Below are 17,416 nucleotides of genomic sequence, written 5' to 3' on the forward strand. Positions count from 1 at the left end.
GTGAGATGGATAGAGAGCAGAGGAGTGGCCCATGGTCTTGGGGGAGGCAGGGGGAGGCCCTTAAAGCGAGAGGACGCCCAGAAACCTCGCCGGCCTGAGAGGCCCCGTGCGGCGCCCCTGAGTTGTCACCGGGTGGGTTGGAGACCTGGGAGGTCCCTAGGCGCCCGTGTGGGGGGTGGGGGGAGACTGCAGGCGCCGGAGGGTGGGGCCGAGAGAGGGAGGAGGAGGGGCCGCGGGGAGGGGGCGGGGGAGGCGCGGGGCGGGGGCGGGGGCGGGGGCAGGCGGCCTGCCCGAGGAGTCACACTCGGCGGCCGCCGCCCGCGCAGCGAGCGGAGACGGGCCCTGCCGCGGCGACCTGACCTGGACGAGCGGCGCGCCCGGGGGCCCAGGCGGGGGGCGGGAGGAAGCGCCGGGCAGCGCCGGCCGCCCGGGCCCAGGAGGAGCTGAGCAGAGGAGCTGGGACACGGGCGGGGCCGCCGCAGCTCCGGATGGGACCAGCGCCCTGGGCCCGTTAGTCCAAGCTGGAGCTTCAGGAGAAGCCTTCACAGGGAGATTTACCCGTGCCTTTCCCTACCGTCCGGCCCAGGCCTCGCTTCGCTCCCTGCCTGCCCATGGTCCCAGTCCTTCCGCGGTGCGGGCCCCCTCCCACCTTACCCCTTGGTCCTCCTTTTCGCCGCTCTCTGCCCTCCTAGCCCCTTCAGCTGTGAGGTAGCCCCCAGGCCTTTTCTTTGTAGCAGCCTCCCCCCACCCCCACCCCATCCCAGCCTCGGATCCCTTTTGCCTTCTCAGCTTTAGGTTCATCAGTCCACCTCACCTCTCACTGTGCCCATCGCAGCCGCAGGCCCCTTTGGTCCCTCCCTCCTCCTGCCACCCGGCTCTTAGTGCTCAGTCCTTACCCAAGGCAGGCAGACCCACTCCTTACCCAGCCCCTGGGCCTTCCTCCCATCTCCTGTCCCACCCGACCACTTTCCTATCTCAATCCACCTAGCTTATCCTCACTTCTCTTCCTGACCGACTCCCGGGGTTCCAGGCTGGGCGGTGCTTGTGCCTCCCGGGTAGGCCAGAGTGGCCCCAGGATCTGGGGCTGGTGGGGCTGCTGCTTTCTCCCCATGGCACTGCCATCACTCCTGCTGGTGGTGGCAGCCCTGGCAGGTGGGGTGCGTCCTCCCTTGGCGCGGAATCTGACACTGGCAGTGGTGCTGCCAGAACACAACCTGAGCTATGCCTGGGCCTGGCCACGGGTGGGTCCTGCTGTGGCACTAGCTGTGGAGGCGCTGGGCCGGGCACTGCCTGTGGACCTGCGGTTTGTCAGCTCTGAACTAGATGGCGCCTGCTCCGAGTACCTGGCACCGCTGCGCGCTGTGGACCTCAAGCTGTACCACGACCCTGACCTTCTGTTGGGCCCGGGTTGTGTGTATCCTGCCGCGTCGGTGGCCCGCTTTGCGTCTCATTGGCGCCTTCCCCTGCTGACTGCGGGTGCCGTGGCCTCTGGTTTTGCGGCTAAGAATGAGCATTACCGTACCCTGGTGCGCACTGGCCCCTCTGCTCCCAAGCTGGGTGAGTTTGTAGTGACATTACATGGGCACTTCAATTGGACCGCCCGCGCTGCCCTGCTGTATCTGGACGCTCGCACAGACGACCGGCCTCACTACTTCACCATCGAGGGCGTCTTTGAGGCCCTGCAGGGCAGCAACCTCAGTGTGCAGCACCAGGTGTATGCCCGAGAGCCAGGAGGCCCTGAGCAGGCCACCCACTTCATCCGGGCCAACGGGCGCAGTAAGTGTGGCCCCGGCTATTTTAGGGTCGGGGAGGAGGGTCGCCGTCTCCCTGGAGGTCAGCACTGAGGCGCTGTCGATGGAGCCTGGCCTTGAGTTGCTGCACGTGGTGGCTGGGATCCAGAAGGATCAGAAGCACGTGTGGACAGAGCACTTCTGTGAGGGCCAAGGCGGTATATCAGGGGAGCTTGCGGACGTCATGGGCACACGTAAACAAGGAAGAAGATAGCATGGGGCTGAAGCTTGTGTCCGGAGAATGTAGGATTGGGGGAACATTGAATTTGGGGAGCAGTGTGAGTGCCCTGGAGTAGTGATGTGGTTAATGGCTGCTCCAAAATGTGTGACTGTGAGCACAGATTTCTCAGATTGGGGTACCAAGACCCTTACAGTGTGGGTCTAGAACGTCACTAAAGTAGAAATGACTGTATAAGTGGGCTTTGGGGTTCAGCAGCTTGGGTTGGGAAAGGCAGGTAAAGCTCACAGAGAGAAATTCTGAGCAGCCAGTGCCTTTGAGTGTAGGGAAAGGCAGGGCAGAGTGGGGGAGTGAGGAGGGCTGGGTGGGAGCAGCAGGCCAGGCTCTGGGAAGAGGAGGGGCTGCAGGCTGATAGCTCCCTTTCTCTGGGGTCTGGAGTCAGACTGACTCCTGCCAGATGGTCTACATGGCCCCAGGGTACTTACGACATAGACTCCAAGGGGGAGGACTCACAAGCATCTGTTGGGTGGTGGGTAGGTTAGGGCCCTCTCTGCCTTGCTAAAGATGGAAATACTGATGGTGTCAGAGAGGGGGCTGTTTGGGGATCTGCATCCGTTCTCAGAATGCCCTGTGTTGTACACCTGCTCCCAGTTGTGTATATCTGCGGCCCTCTGGAGATGCTGCATGAGATCCTGCTTCAAGCCCAGAGGGAGAACCTGACCAATGGGGATTATGTCTTCTTTTACCTGGATGTCTTTGGGGAGAGTCTCCGTGCAGGCCCCACGCGCTCTACAGGCCGACCCTGGCAGGACAATCGCACCTGGGAACAGGCCCAGGCCCTCAGAGAAGCCTTTCAGGTATCATTTGAGCCAGACTTGAGGGAGGAAGGGGACTCACAAGACCCCACAGACACCCCAGGAACAGGGCAGGAATTGTGAGCTGCAGGAGTGAAATGAACAGAGGCTTTTCAAGCTCAGTATCATTTTTTCTTACTTCCTCACCTTTATGACTCTTTCTCAGTGTGTCTGCCAAGGTTCCCTCCCAAGATCCCAGAACAATGACTTTCCTCAGTGCCAGCAGTAGACTATAGTGTGGGGAAGAAAAGTACACGCAAAGATCTGGCGAGGCGAGGCATGGTGTGGTACAATTATACACAAGTACAAGAAGGGGTATGATCCTGTGTCCTGGAACAGACAGGGAGGACTTCAGTGGTTCAGAGGACAGAGAGTCTGTGTGGCTGGGGCTGGGAAAGGCTTCCAGAAAGCAAGTGCGGCTCTATTGTGACTTTAAAGATAGATGTCATATTCCTAGTCAGAATGCAAGAGAAGATCCAGGCCGCCTGCACAAAGAGAAAAAGATAGGAACAGGCACGTGTGGGAGACCAAGAAGATAACTGACCTTAAAAGAAAGAAGGGTTTACTTGAAGCAGGTACAGGAAATCGTGTTGCAAAGGTATAATCAGATTAAGGAGAGATCTGAGTCTAAGACTAAAGCACATGGACGTGAATGTGGTGTCCTTGAGATTTTTTTGTGAGAAGAAGTTTAATGACAGAATTCAGGTTGGATTGGAAGAGGAGGAGGCTAGAGGCAGGGAGACCACCTGTAATAGGTTAGAATGAAATGAAGTGAAATGGCCTTGAACTAGGGTCATGATAGCAGGAATGGAAGGAAACGGATTTGAGAAACGATTTGTAGGGAAAATACATGGCTCTGTTCATTTCACATCTCTGCTCAAAAGTTTCAATGACTTATTTTTTACAGAATAAAGTCCTAACTCCTTAACATGACATTTAAGACGTTCTACAGTCTGTTCTCAAGTTCCCACTTTTTCACTTTTACTTCCTAGTGCCCTTCATGATCGAGTATTCCGGCCCCTGACCTCGAGTATTCCGGCCTCCTTGCCCCCCTGCCTTTACCCTCGTTGATCCTTTTGTCTGGAATACTCTTTCTTCCCTCACTCCGAATGTCTGCCTCTCAAAATCATACCCATGAATTATTCCCTGATCCTCCCACAAATTTTTCACTAACTTATAGACATAGTGTTTCTTATTTATTTATCCATATCTCTCCTTTTCCCAAAATGGATTTGAGGTGGTGTATGGGATAACCTTAAGGTCCTTTCAACCCTGAGATTCTTTGAGTCTAAGTAGATGTGTATAAGGGCTAGTCAGTCCTCTTCTCCCATGAGTAAGGTTGGATGTGGCTGTGATCATATATGTGATTGTGACTGACCAATGTGTATCTGACTGTGAATGATATTATCTGTTTGCTTGCCTGAGTATGAATCTGTGACTGTCACACCTGAACATGGGCAGTGGCAGGACAGGTTTTATTTATGTTCTAACTTTTGCCTAAAACAATCTTTTCACCTTTGTCTGGATAATGCTTGTGTATTCTTCAAGACTCAGGTCCGATATTTTCACTTCTAGGAAACTGAATCCCCAGGTTGAACTGAGTTTCCTACTCTTGTGCTTAACTCTGTAGAACTTATACTACATAGTACTTATACATCATTCAGTCAGTGTCTGATTCATTTGAAGACTGACTCATTCTGTTAGTGTTTACTGAGCACCTATTATATCCCAGTCACTGTGCTAGGTACTGGTAGACATTGGAGAACATTACAGATGTAGTAGTCCCTGCCTTTTTGGAGCTTACATTTAGTAGAATAGAAATGAAGCAAATAAACACAAACAGAACAAACTGTGATGTGTTACTAAAAAAAAAAAAAAGAAAAAAGAATAGTGGTATGAGAAGAGAATAACAAGGGGATTGAACTTTAGCGAGTGTGGTTGAGGAAGATCTCTGTCCCCCTCCCAGATGGGAGGACTCCATTCTGAACTGTATTCTTTTTGTGGAAGGAGCACCTCTCTTTCCTGCCAGCCACGGGGTCCCAGCACTTAGGCTAGGGGAAGGAGGGATCTAGTTAGTTAACAATCAGTTATATAAATGAATTCTCGGATTTGCCACTCACTGCAGGCATTATTCAGACAGAAAAACAAAAAGGGAGAATTTGCTACAGAAGGGGAAACAGGCAGTCAAGAAAATGCTGAGCCGAGAACCAAGGCTTTGGGACAGGGCAGAGGTGAGGGGGTGATGAGGTGTCCTCTGGCAAAGCTACTCTCATCTTTTCCTAATGCTGAAGCAGGGCAGGGGTGAAGGAAGTTGGGTAGTTAGCTCCAGCCAACGATGAAAGAGCAGAGCACCCTACCCTGGAGATACTTGGCTCACAGGGGTCCCCAACCAGGCCAGTCTGGAAAAGGTGGCAGTAGAGGCGAGGAGTCCTTAATACAGATTCCCAAAGCTTTTCCAAGAGGGTGTCATGCTCAAGAAAATGGTACCGGCTCATGCCGGATAGCTGCTCGAGGGCAAAGATCATACTCATCGTTGTATTCCATGTGCTGAGCACACATTTATTGAATTGAATTAAGGTGTGTGTTAGGGAGAGGGGGAAGAGGGCTAGGAATTCGTCTGGACAGCAGTAGAGCTGGCAGGTACTGTAAACCAAGATGATCAACCGGGATAGGGAAGAATAAGCAGATACAGTGGAATTAAAGCAGCAAATGACCAGGCTCTACGGATCGAGACCCAGGCTGAGCATTTGAGGACTTACAGGGTCAGAAGCCCAGGCAGATGTCACAACCTAGGTGACCAACATGAGGTGGGTTACAGATGGGGGACACCAACAGCTAGAATGGAAATAAGCACTAAGCTAAGGGCTGTGTGTAAGGCTGAACTTCTTCTGGGGACAGTTCTTTGTCTTTTCAGGCCACAGTTGCCGGTGCCTCCTGCTGCTGCCAGGTCTCGGTGTGGGTGGGTCCACAGGCCGAGGCAGGCGTCTGCTGCCCTTGCACATTTCCTAGGAGCAGTTGTGGCTTCCACCCACTGCTGAACCCGTTTTGGACAGCCTTTGCTTGTTGATGTTGTTGTTGTTGTTGCCACCTGGGGTCCATTCTGAAATGGGACACAACTACTTACCTTCACCGTCTCTCTCTAGCTCCTGAGCAAGCACAGAAACTCTTTGGAGGCTCTTCTTTCTTTTTCTTTTTCTTTCTTTTCTTTCTTTCTTTTTTTTCCCCAGTAGCTAGTAACCACAGCAAAACAGAGTCTAGCATAGCAGTTTTAAAAGTGTGGTCTTGGAATCCTGGGGGCCTCTGAAATTCTTTTAGGGGACCACGAAGTCCAAACTATTTAAAAAATTATACTAAGATATTATTTGCCTCTGTCACTCTCATCCTTCCGTGACACAGTGGAGTTTTCCAGGGGCTACGTGATGTGTGATGATGTCATCACGCTGGCAGCTAGGGAAGGTGTGCTTGTGTGTTAAACACAGTTTTAATTTTGAATATGGTAAATATTAGAAATATGGTCAGTTTTAATTTCTAATATAGTAAATATGGTAGATGTAATCCAAACAAACAAAAGCTCTTTGGGGTCCTCAATAACTTTCAGTAGTGAGACCAAGAAGTTGGAGAACTGGTAGTCTAGCAAACAATCCTAGAGAATCGCTAAGGGTTTAAAAAACATTAAAAACCTATCAGCCTTTACATTGAAACATAAATTGTGCTAAAACCTGATCTTTCCCAGATCTTTTACTGACTTTTTAACATTTTTTTGTCAACAATATCCTGCCCTTATATTTCTCTCTTATTCTTGGAACAGGTGTTACTGAACAATCTCTCCTTAGTCCCCCTCTCCTTTTTAATTTTGCCTGAGAGCAGGAGAGCATTAGAAGTGTGTGATCAAGCATGCAAATGCTCCAGTCTAATATAAAGCAAACTCCAATCTAATATAATGAATGTATATTAGACACTGACTTTATTATTTCCTACCTGGAACGAATTGATATATAATAGATCATATGTGATATAGCTGGTATCTCTGTGGTCTCTACATGTGCTTTCTGTGACAGGAATGAACAAAACTGGTAGAAGTACTAGATTTTAATCTGTCATTTCACAAAGTCACATTTCACAAAACATCAATCTGAAGTCTTTCCCTGACGTCGTGGTGCCAATTTCCCATCCAAGGCAGAGGCTGGTCTCAGTGATGGTTCAGGCCTGGGGTGGAGGCAGACACTGGTTGTGTCCATCAGTTAAGGAAGGGGAAATGTGTGAGGCGAGAGGGAGCCAGGCAGACACTCTAGTGAGAGACAGAGACACGCTGACTTGTGGCCAGTGAGATGTGTGCATGGCTGAGACCAAATGTGTCATTGGCTTATCTATGAAATGTATGTGGGCATGTGATTGTGTGTTTTCTCTGTGACACATGTCTATTACTTAGTGATGTGTAGGACCATGCCAGTATGCAGGATGGTGCTACTTCTGATAGGTGTCCCACGCATGTCAAATGAATGGACTCACGGCTTCTCACAGATGGAATCACTGTCTCAACGTATTTCCCTCAGTTGTCATAGGACCTAAAATCTCTTTGATTCACTGGGTGGAGGCACTGTGTTCAAGTCCCAAATGGAGATGTAAACATTTTACTGATAACATGAACAGTAATTAACACCTATAGAGGAGCTGTTGGTCAGTGGTGGCCTCAATAATGAACAGGTACCCAGAAAGAATGGGACAGAGGAGCTGTGAGTGCTGTGGCACCCTGCAGGGAGGCCCAGGGAGTCGTAGGGGCTTCAGGAAGATGAGGGGCAGGGTTTTGGGGATGGAATTAACTTCGTTTATTTCCCAGACTCTACCTTCCCAGAACCATCCTATCTGTCTTTCATGGAGGCATGCCATTCCCTCTCCTCAGATGGATTAAACACCTCCCCTGGCCCCTCACACAGGTACACACACATGGAGTTTAGTACCTCAGCCTTCATACTCATCCAGGTGTATTTCATGTGTATTTCACCAAGTTTCCCTGTCCTGCTTCATCGCTTCCCCGAATGCCCATCTGGAATCCTGTTCATTCTTCCCCATGTGCTCTTGGTACAGACGGTATTGGTCATCACATACCGAGAACCCCCAAATCCTGAGTATCAGGAATTCCAGAATCGTCTGCTGATCAGAGCCCGAGAAGATTTTGGTGTGGAGCTGGCCCCCTCTCTGGTAAGTCCTTATCTTTCCTGAGAATGAGGCCAGGCTTTGAGCAAAGGCTCTTCTCCCTCACTCAGCATCAAGCGTGGCCATGGAGCCAGACCTACTCTGTGGGCTGTCCACTTCCATCCAGGATTTTTCCTTCTGCCCTAGTGTCCAGTGAGGTAGGGATGGCATCTCAGGAATGAGGGGAGGGAAGAAAGCAACCCAGAGGAGAGAAAAGGTAGAAAGAGACCCCAGCGATGGGAAGAGGGCTGGGGCGGGGGCCTGGCAGGACATTGGGAGAGCACTGCTGAAGTTACCGCCCCCAGATGAACCTCATCGCTGGCTGCTTCTATGATGGGATCCTGCTGTATGCTGAAGTCCTGAACGAGACAATACAGGAAGGAGGCACCCGGGAAGATGGACTTCGAATTGTGGAAAAGATGCAGGGACGAAGATACCAGGGTAATAAAGAGGGTTGGACGGAGACCAGAGGGCTGCTGTCAGGTTCAGAAGTGGAGTGGGCAGAAGCAAATACAGATAACGGGCAGGGAGGACAGTTAGGGGTCAGAGAACATGGCAGAGGTGGACACATTTTAAGAGCGGGGGTATAGATGATATAATACAGAATTGTACACCTGAAATCTATGTAATTTCACTAACAATTGTCACCCCAAAAAATTTTTAAAAAACTAAAAAAGAGCGGGGGCAGGGATGGACTCTGAGGTAATTGGGGGGGCCTGGGGGGTGGGAGAGCAGCCTAGGGTAGGTCTCCAAGTAACGGTGATGCTTTTCTGTCTTAGGTGTAACTGGACTGGTCGTTATGGACAAGAACAATGACCGGGAGACTGATTTTGTCCTGTGGGCCATGGGAGACCTGGACTCGGGGGACTTTCAGGTGATGGGGGAGAAGGCAGGAAGGAGAGTGTGGGCCCTGCGAGTCCAGCTTTCAAGGGTTCAGCAGGGGCAGAATCAAAGGTACTAGAGGCAGGAACTTACTTTCTCTCCTGGAGTGGCGTCCTGGGTGGATGGGAGGTTGCGGAGAAAAGCAGCCAAATAACTGGGGTCTGGGGGAGGAGGTTGGTGGGAGCAGGCCCGTGGGCCCAGTTCTCTCCTTCCTCACAGCCTGCAGCCCACTACTCAGGAGCAGAGAAGCAGATTTGGTGGACAGGACGGCCTATCCCCTGGGTGAAGGGGGCACCCCCCTTGGACAATCCCCCCTGTGCCTTTGACTTGGACGACCCATCCTGTGATAAAAGTGGGTGTGTGCAGGGACCGGGAGCAGTCCTTCTCCCTTTACTTTCCATCCTTCTTCGTCCCGTCACTCACGCCCCACCGTAGCTCTACCTTTACCTCTACTTCTGCTTTCCCCCCTCCTTGCTTCTTTCCCTCCAGAAATCTGTCTACTGCCTGCACCCTGAGCATCACCCCCTCCCATTCTCACAACTCCACACAGTCTTTCTCAGGGTCCCCTTCTTTCCTTCAGCTCCACTTTCCACTCTGGCCATTGTGGCTCTGGGCACAGGAATCACCTTCATCATGTTTGGTGTTTCCAGCTTCCTCATTTTCCGGTGAGTTCCGGGCTTTCCACTGACCTCCGCCCTCCCTCCCTGTTGCCACACAGCCTTCTGGCTGAGGCCACTAGGTCCCAATAACATGGGGTGGGGGTGGCAGGTCTCTTAACTTGGTGGTTGTCTCTTTGACCTAATGTCCTCCTCTCTAGCTCTTCTCATTAGTTTTCTTTTAGCCTTGGTGTTGTTTTCCCACTTTTGGTTCGAGACTGGGTATACTAACTAGTGATTCTGAGCGGGGTCTTACAAATGCAAAGGTGAATTTTCCATAGATGCTACCATTTTAGGAAATAACTTTCACCTTCAGCCTCTGTGTTTTTAAATGAGCACAGGGAATGTGTCAGACATGTAGAGGATGCAGCCTCTCTCAGTCCTGTCCCTTGGGTGGAACAATCGCAGCTTCAGGAGCTGCAGGGAAGCCCCTGCAACCCCGCTGTAGGCTTATGGGGTGGTAGGATTGGGCTTGCCAGTCAACTGAGGTGTGCAGTCCTTACAGAAAACTGATGCTGGAGAAGGAGCTGGCCAGCATGTTGTGGCGCATTCGCTGGGAAGAGCTGCAGTTTGGCAATTCAGAGCGATACCATAAAGGTGCAGGCAGCCGCCTCACACTGTCACTGGTGAGCCCTTGTCTCAGCTGTCCTGTCTGCTTCCCGTCCTTTCTTACCCTGGACCTTTCCCAGCACATTGGCCTGTAATGATAGCCCCTGCACTACCACCATCATCTAATGTTCCTTTCATCCTTCCGCCTCCATGTTGCCCTTGGCCCCAGCGGGGATCCAGTTACGGCTCGCTCATGACAGCCCATGGGAAATACCAGATCTTTGCCAACACCGGTCACTTCAAGGTGAACAGTCATCCGCTTGTTCTGGTCCTCACCATTTCATCCTGTCTCATCCCCATATGTCACCTCTTCCCGTGAACCTCTGCCCCTCATAACCCTCCTCTTTATGTCCAGCGGAGCTCCTGGATGCTCCTGCAGTTCTCCAGTATTCCTAGTACCCAGAAACTTCTTCTGATACTAATTTTTTCTTTTTCCCTTTCACTCCCACCATCAGGGAAATGTTGTCGCCATCAAACATGTGAATAAGAAGCGCATTGAGCTGACCCGGCAGGTTCTGTTTGAACTCAAACATGTATGTAATGGTTTATGGGTTGAGGGCGAAGGGTAAATAGGGATGAGGAAGAGGAGAACGGAAGACTGTGGAGCAGTAAAATTGGCTCAGAGGGCAAGGGGTTTGTTTATAAATGACTCAAAATTGCAGGTACAATTAAGAGAGAGGTCCTCTCATGGAGGGGTAGATTTCTGTCTCTGATTTTTAGTGTTTTCAGTTCTCTCTCCTCACATGTTTCTTTGTTTTGCTAGATGAGAGATGTTCAATTCAACCATCTCACTCGCTTCATTGGCGCCTGCATAGACCCTCCCAACATCTGCATTGTCACCGAGTACTGTCCTCGTGGAAGTTTACAGGTGAGGCCTAGGTGGAAATGATAGGGATGGGGCAGATAGGCCCAACATTACACTGACTCTATGCAGGTGCTCGCTAGTGGGACAAAGATAGTCACATAATCTATCCCATGTCACTTGCCAGGATATTCTGGAAAATGACAGCATCAACTTGGACTGGATGTTTCGTTATTCACTCATTAATGACCTTGTTAAGGTGAGTTTTCCCCACTCCTCCTTAAGATTACGTCTGCTTTAAAATGCCTCCATCTTTTTATCTTTGCTTATGATTTCTCCTAGTCCTCTAAAAGTCCGGTTCTCTCCCTTATTCTTATGGTTGGATAATAACGGGTAAACAAAAATCTGGGGTTTTTAATTGGGAGGGATAAGTTTTATCTGCCACAAAGAGTCCTGTACTTGTAAAGAATTGTCATCTTCCTGCCCTAGATATTTCAGATATCTATCTATCTCTCTCTCTATCTCCCTATCTATCTATCTATCTATCTATCTATCTATCTATCTATCTATCAATCATCTATCTATCAATCAATCATCTATCTATCTATCTATCTATCTATCTATCTATCTATCTATCTATCTCCCTATCTGCCTCCCTTCTTCCATCCCTCCCTCCGTCCTCCCCTCCCTCCCTCCATCCTAGAGCTTATATTAAAATCCTTTAGCAGGGAAAACATCCATGGGGTCTCCAACCATATTTGTCTTCTGTTTTTTCTCATCACTTACTTTCTGACCAATATTTGGCATATCTGTTCTTTTGAAAAACGGAAATTTAAAAAAGAAAACTTACTAGTAAAACTAAGAGAAATCGAAGAAAATGATACTAAACCTTTGGTATCTTCAGATATACTAGGTTGCAGCTATTTTCAGGCGACCACGAGGCCCGTGGATTTGTGGAGGCATAAATGGGAATCTTGCATGAGTTGGACAGGTGTTTAGAAGCAAGTCCTCTAGCCAGTAAGCTAGCCTAGTGGATCACCCATATCACACCTGAAGCTGACGTTGGTTTTTCTGCTTAATTCTCTGGAGGTTATTTTAAAAATATGTTTTTGTGTGAAAGTTTGTGATTAAATGAGAGATAAACATATTACATAAAGTTGATATGGTGCCCAACCAGAGGTGTGATGATAAATGTAAGAAAAACATGACTCTTGAGAGAACAGTAATTTGGTGGAAAAGTGATTTAGACTGAAGCTAGAAGCCTGATCATTTCTATATTCACAAATTTGGAGATTCCCAAAGGCTTTGTTGCTGTCAAAAGGAATAAGAAGGTAGAGTTTACAGAGACTAGAGTTGTATATTGGTTAGGTCCAGAGCTGACTAGATAGACAGATGTGTTTTGGTTAGCATACAGAGCATGGTATCCTTTTCTGTTACACCTGAACTAACATGGGTGGATCCCAGTGTTTCCTTTTGGGAAGCACCATTCTGCCCTCTTATAACCTGCTTTATAGTCCCTCATAGACAAAGGTTCTCTCCTCTTTGGCCCCATGGGGCCAGAAGTTCAGGTTTTTGTATTTATGATTTTCTACACTTTCTCTCTGACCCAGAATTCCCTCTGATAGATCACTTTCCTCCTCCATCCTGACTGGCTTGCCTGCACATGGTTATACGTTCACGTTTACAACTGGTTAGTCTTGCTTGATGCTTCTAGGTATTCGTGATACTTGGTTCTCAAGCCATATCTTCCTAAGCAGTGGCCATGCATTTGAGGCCCCCATGGGGGTCTTATTCTTGCCGTTCACCTGCGTAGCTCTGTTCACTTCACTGCTCAGAAGACTGGCGGCCCTTTCCAGGGTAGTGACTGATAGCTCCCTTGGTCCCTCCTCCTAAGCGTTTCTCCTGTCTCTGGTGCCTGGGGGCCAATAAAGCACATCTGGTACCAGGAAGGGATGACTCTCCTCTTCTGCCTGCTTCCTTGGGTGGAAAGTGCACGGAGGTTGCCGTCCACAGTTAGCGCGTTGTTTTTCCGGCCCCAAGATCCGTAGACAGCTAGCTAATGCCCATCTCACGGAGCGGGGGGGTCCTAAGCCAGACGTGATCCAATGCCATGGCTTGATCTGTATCCCGCAGGGCATGGCCTTTCTGCATAACAGCATTATTGCGTCACATGGGAGTCTCAAGTCCTCCAACTGCGTGGTGGATAGTCGTTTTGTGCTCAAAATCACAGACTATGGCCTGGCCAGCTTCCGATGCACTGCTGAACCCGATGACAGCCACGCCCTCTATGCCAGTGAGGCCCCCCCACAGCCTCTGGCCCGATCCTGTCCCCTCCGGGGGGTGGGAGACGGAGATGGAGTGCCAGTAACGTGGGGAGCACTGTGGGAGGGAGCCCAGGGGGGCTCAGAAATGCCTTTAGAGGAGTCGCTCAGCCTGTTCCCTCTTCTCAGAGAAGCTGTGGACGGCCCCGGAAGTGCTCAGCGGGAACCCCTTGCCAACCACAGGCATGCAGAAGGCTGATGTCTACAGCTTTGGGATCATCCTACAGGAGATAGCGCTTCGCAGTGGGCCTTTCTACTTGGAGAGCCTGGACCTCAGCCCCAAAGGTGAGACTCAATCTCCTGTCCACAGCCTCCTCTACCTGCTGGGCCCTGTTTTTCATCCAAAGCCTTTATCACCCTCAGAGATCGTCCAGAAGGTCAGAAATGGTCAGCGGCCATATTTCCGGCCCAGCATTGACAGGACCCAACTGAATGAAGAGCTAGTTTTGCTGATGGAACGATGTTGGGCCCAGGACCCAGCTGAGCGGCCAGACTTTGGACAGATTAAGGGCTTCATTCGCCGTTTTAACAAGTGAGAGATCCCTGAGGGGCAGGGGCTTCCCAGCAACAGAAGCCTCATTCAGCTTAGTGGATGAGGTGGGGCTGGTTGGGGCCAAGAAGGTGGGTTGGGAAGGAAGTCCTGGGAGTCTTGAGAATCTTGGAGCAGGTACCACATTCTGGCCTCTCCCACCCCACCAGGGAGGGTGGCACCAGCATACTGGACAACCTCCTGTTGCGCATGGAACAGTATGCCAATAATCTGGAGAAGCTGGTGGAAGAACGCACACAGGCTTACCTGGAGGAGAAACGCAAGGCTGAGGCTCTCCTCTACCAAATTCTACCCCAGTGAGACTTTTGTCCTCCTTCCTGAATTTTTCTTTGATATTCTGCTCTGTTGGATCCCACCTCATCAATTTCCTGAGAACTCACCTCCCAACTCTTAGAACCCTGCTTTGTTACATGTGGCCGCAGTGAACCTTTTTGGCTAGAGACTGTGTTTTCATTCTGTCTCCAATTGAGCTGTGTGCTACATTCTTCTTAGGACACTGCTCTACCATGCCTTTGCTCCAGCAAGCGTAGGCAGAACAATCCCCACTTGAGACATTTACCTCCATCCCCACGCAGCCCCTTCCAACCTCCCATCCCTGTCCACCTTACGTCGTGCTAGACTGTAATGTCTCCCTCGCCACCTTCCATCTCCTCCGCCAGGCTCAGCTTTTATGTTAGAACTCATTTCTGCTCCAGCACACACTTTTCCTCTCTCCCCCTCCCATCCTCTTTCTGAGTGTAACTCCAATTGCACCCTTGCTTTCCAGTTCTGTGGCAGAGCAGTTAAAACGGGGAGAGACGGTACAGGCCGAGGCCTTTGACAGTGTTACCATCTACTTCAGTGACATCGTTGGCTTCACGGCTTTGTCAGCAGAGAGCACCCCCATGCAGGTGAGAGCCACAGGGGCCATTAGGGGCTGGGATAAGGACCTGGGGGAGCTTCACTGCGGCATAGGGACCCGTGATAATAGGAAAGATTCATTTGTTTGGGAGTTCCCGTATCTTGGTATGGCTCTTGGGTTAAGAATTCTTAGAAAGTTGGAACAAGTCTCAGGCCTCAACTTTCCCATCCATTAGGTGGTGACACTTCTTAATGACCTGTACACCTGCTTTGATGCCATAATTGACAACTTTGATGTCTACAAGGTGAGAGCTGGGGCCACCCTCCTACTAAGACCCCTTAAAAACCCAGTTTCCCTGAACCCCCGTACCTTATGTGCTCCAGGGTCAATTTTCTCTCCAGCATCCTCGTGCTGGAATGCTATTTGTAGACAAATGAGGCTCTGGCACTCTATACATTGCACTCGCATTTCTTGTGAATCCTTAGGCTTCCCTAATCGGAACCATCATGAAATTTAGCCCTGATCTGCTACATTTTGCCTGGGGTTATAAATACAGCCTATCCATCTATTCTCTTCTCTCTATCTCCTCCAGACATGGAAGAATCATACAAGATGTGGGTACAGCATAATTTATTGGGGTTAGGGACAAGCTATGTTGTAAAAGCTTTTTGTTGAAGTTACTGAGTTGGCGCAGGGTGCACTTTATTGTGTTTTGGGAGTAAAAATTATTTGGATTTGAATATTGGCTTTGGGGCTGGGTGGCCTTGAGCAAATAATAGAAGCTCCCTGAGCCTCAGATGTTTTATCTGTCACATGGGAATAATAGATTAATTGTGGAAAGTGCCTAACATTGTGCAGATAATAAATATACATTCCTGTCCCTTCCCTTTGGACTTACTCTACCATCTGTTATTACTGTAACGAAGACCTCCCATAAACCCTTCACCTAGATTTTCAACAATTGCTTATATTTTCCCTATTTGCTTTATTTTTAAAAGTCTGTATTATTTTCTGAACCATTCGAGAGTAAGTTTCAGACATAGTGCCCCTTTATCCCTGGACAGTTCAGTGTCTAGTTCCTAAAAACAAGGACATTCTCTTACCTAGCTTCAGTATAATGAACAAAGCCAAGTGCCTGCTTTCTTACCTTGACAGTGAAGGCTGTCTGAGGCCTATTTCACTGGACCTGCTTAACCTCCTCACCAGCTTCTGTGTTCTCTAGGTCAGCCCTGTTTTCTTGCTTCCCATTCCTGACAGCAGAACCTAGCTGTCCATATCCTGTTGCAGACAGGGTGTCCATTCAAACATTTACCAAGTATTCACCAGGTGCTGGGGTGGGGCAGGAGGATTTAAAGATTCCCTTGACTTCCACTTCTCCCTAAAGTCTCAGGACCGTGGCACTAATTTTTCTAGTCAGTATTCTGGCCTCTCAGGCTTTCTGATGACTCATAGTGGTATCCAGCTTGTCTCCTTCTACTCTTCCCCATTCCCGCTGATACAGATAGAGGTGACCTTTTATTCCCCTTTCAATCAGGTAGAGACGATAGGAGATGCCTACATGGTGGTATCTGGTCTCCCAGGCCGAAATGGTCAACGCCATGCCCCGGAAATTGCTCGTATGGCCCTAGCATTACTGGATGCAGTTTCTTCCTTCCGCATTCGCCACCGACCCCATGACCAGCTGAGGCTACGCATAGGGGTCCACACGGGTAAGGTTAACTCTCACTCCAGCCCTACTATCCACTTTTCCTGGGCTCTCCCAATCTGTTTCTTCTCGTAGGGCCCGTCTGTGCTGGGGTCGTTGGCCTGAAGATGCCCCGCTATTGTCTTTTTGGAGACACAGTGAACACTGCTTCCCGGATGGAGTCTAATGGTCAAGGTGAGCCATCAGCCCTCAATCCCAGCTTCAGTCTCAATCTGTGTTGCCCTTTTCTTCTTTTCAGAGTTCCTCCAAATCTCTCAGTCTGAGCCCACAGTTCCTGACTGCCCCATCCTTGGACACATTTAGGTTCTAGTGCATGGGCACTGGGAAGACTGAGAGCCTTTTGCGGGGTGGTGGTTGGGTAAAGCTCTCTTAGACACCACCAATTCTTCTGTTGCCTTTTCTTTGATTCTTCTTTCCACCATACCCCCATCCTACCCCAGCCCTGAAGATCCATGTCTCCTCCACCACCAAGGATGCCCTGGATGAGCTAGGATGCTTCCAGCTAGAGCTTCGGGGGGATGTGGAGATGAAGGTGATGGCAGGCCATGGGGAATGGGTCATGGAAAGGGAGGATGAAAGTGAATATGGGGATCATGGGGGAAGAGAGGGAGATGAAGGGAATAACATAGAAGAATCTGAATTATCTCCACTCCCTCTCTCCCAGGGAAAAGGAAAGATGCGAACTTACTGGCTCCTAGGAGAGAGGAAAGGACCTGCTGGACTTCTCTAAACCCCAATTCTTTCCAAGCCAGACAATCTCCTGCTGCCGGTACCTGGGTAGGCAGTGGCCACCATCTCTCCACACACCAGAAATGGACATTGTCATATGAAGTGGAAACCAACATGCACAAAACTCCTACCTTATATGGAAATTGTTGCCCTTTGCAGCTCAGCCTTGTATATATACCTTCCCCTCTCTGGCCTGGTTCCCTTCTTCCCTACCTTCTGTAAATATCTGTATCTAAACCAGAATATTTTGGCCAAATATAAAACAACAAAAACATCATGCTTTTATAGTTTGGGTTAAGGCAACTC

General features: G+C 49.7%; 1 protein-coding gene across 4 annotated transcripts; it reads left to right on the plus strand.

Moving 5' to 3' along the window:
- Positions 1–387: 387 nt before the first annotated feature.
- Positions 388–17,363, plus strand: NPR2 (natriuretic peptide receptor 2). Of its 4 annotated transcripts, none has more exons than XM_081065636.1 (22): positions 388–1,776; positions 2,620–2,825; positions 7,908–8,021; positions 8,321–8,456; positions 8,795–8,889; positions 9,117–9,249; positions 9,478–9,562; positions 10,059–10,179; positions 10,332–10,406; positions 10,618–10,695; positions 10,926–11,030; positions 11,152–11,223; positions 13,098–13,257; positions 13,415–13,570; positions 13,649–13,817; positions 13,985–14,131; positions 14,602–14,725; positions 14,912–14,980; positions 16,211–16,385; positions 16,457–16,555; positions 16,822–16,913; positions 17,046–17,363. In XM_081065636.1, the coding sequence occupies exons 1-22, from the start codon at positions 1,110–1,112 to the stop codon at positions 17,109–17,111; spliced, it is 3,144 nt and encodes a 1,047-aa protein (XP_080921762.1). In that variant the 5' UTR covers positions 388–1,109; the 3' UTR covers positions 17,112–17,363. The 4 variants fall into 4 exon arrangements, with proteins under 4 accessions (XP_080921762.1, XP_080921761.1, XP_080921763.1 ...); XM_081065635.1 differs by having other exon boundaries at positions 961–1,776; positions 10,050–10,179; XM_081065637.1 differs by lacking the exon at positions 10,332–10,406 and having other exon boundaries at positions 961–1,776; positions 10,050–10,179.
- The last annotated feature ends 53 nt before the right edge of the window (positions 17,364–17,416 follow it).

This window comes from Rhinolophus hipposideros, assembly GCF_964194185.1.
Source record: "Rhinolophus hipposideros genome assembly, chromosome: 11".
Lineage (NCBI taxonomy): Eukaryota > Metazoa > Chordata > Mammalia > Chiroptera > Rhinolophidae > Rhinolophus > Rhinolophus hipposideros.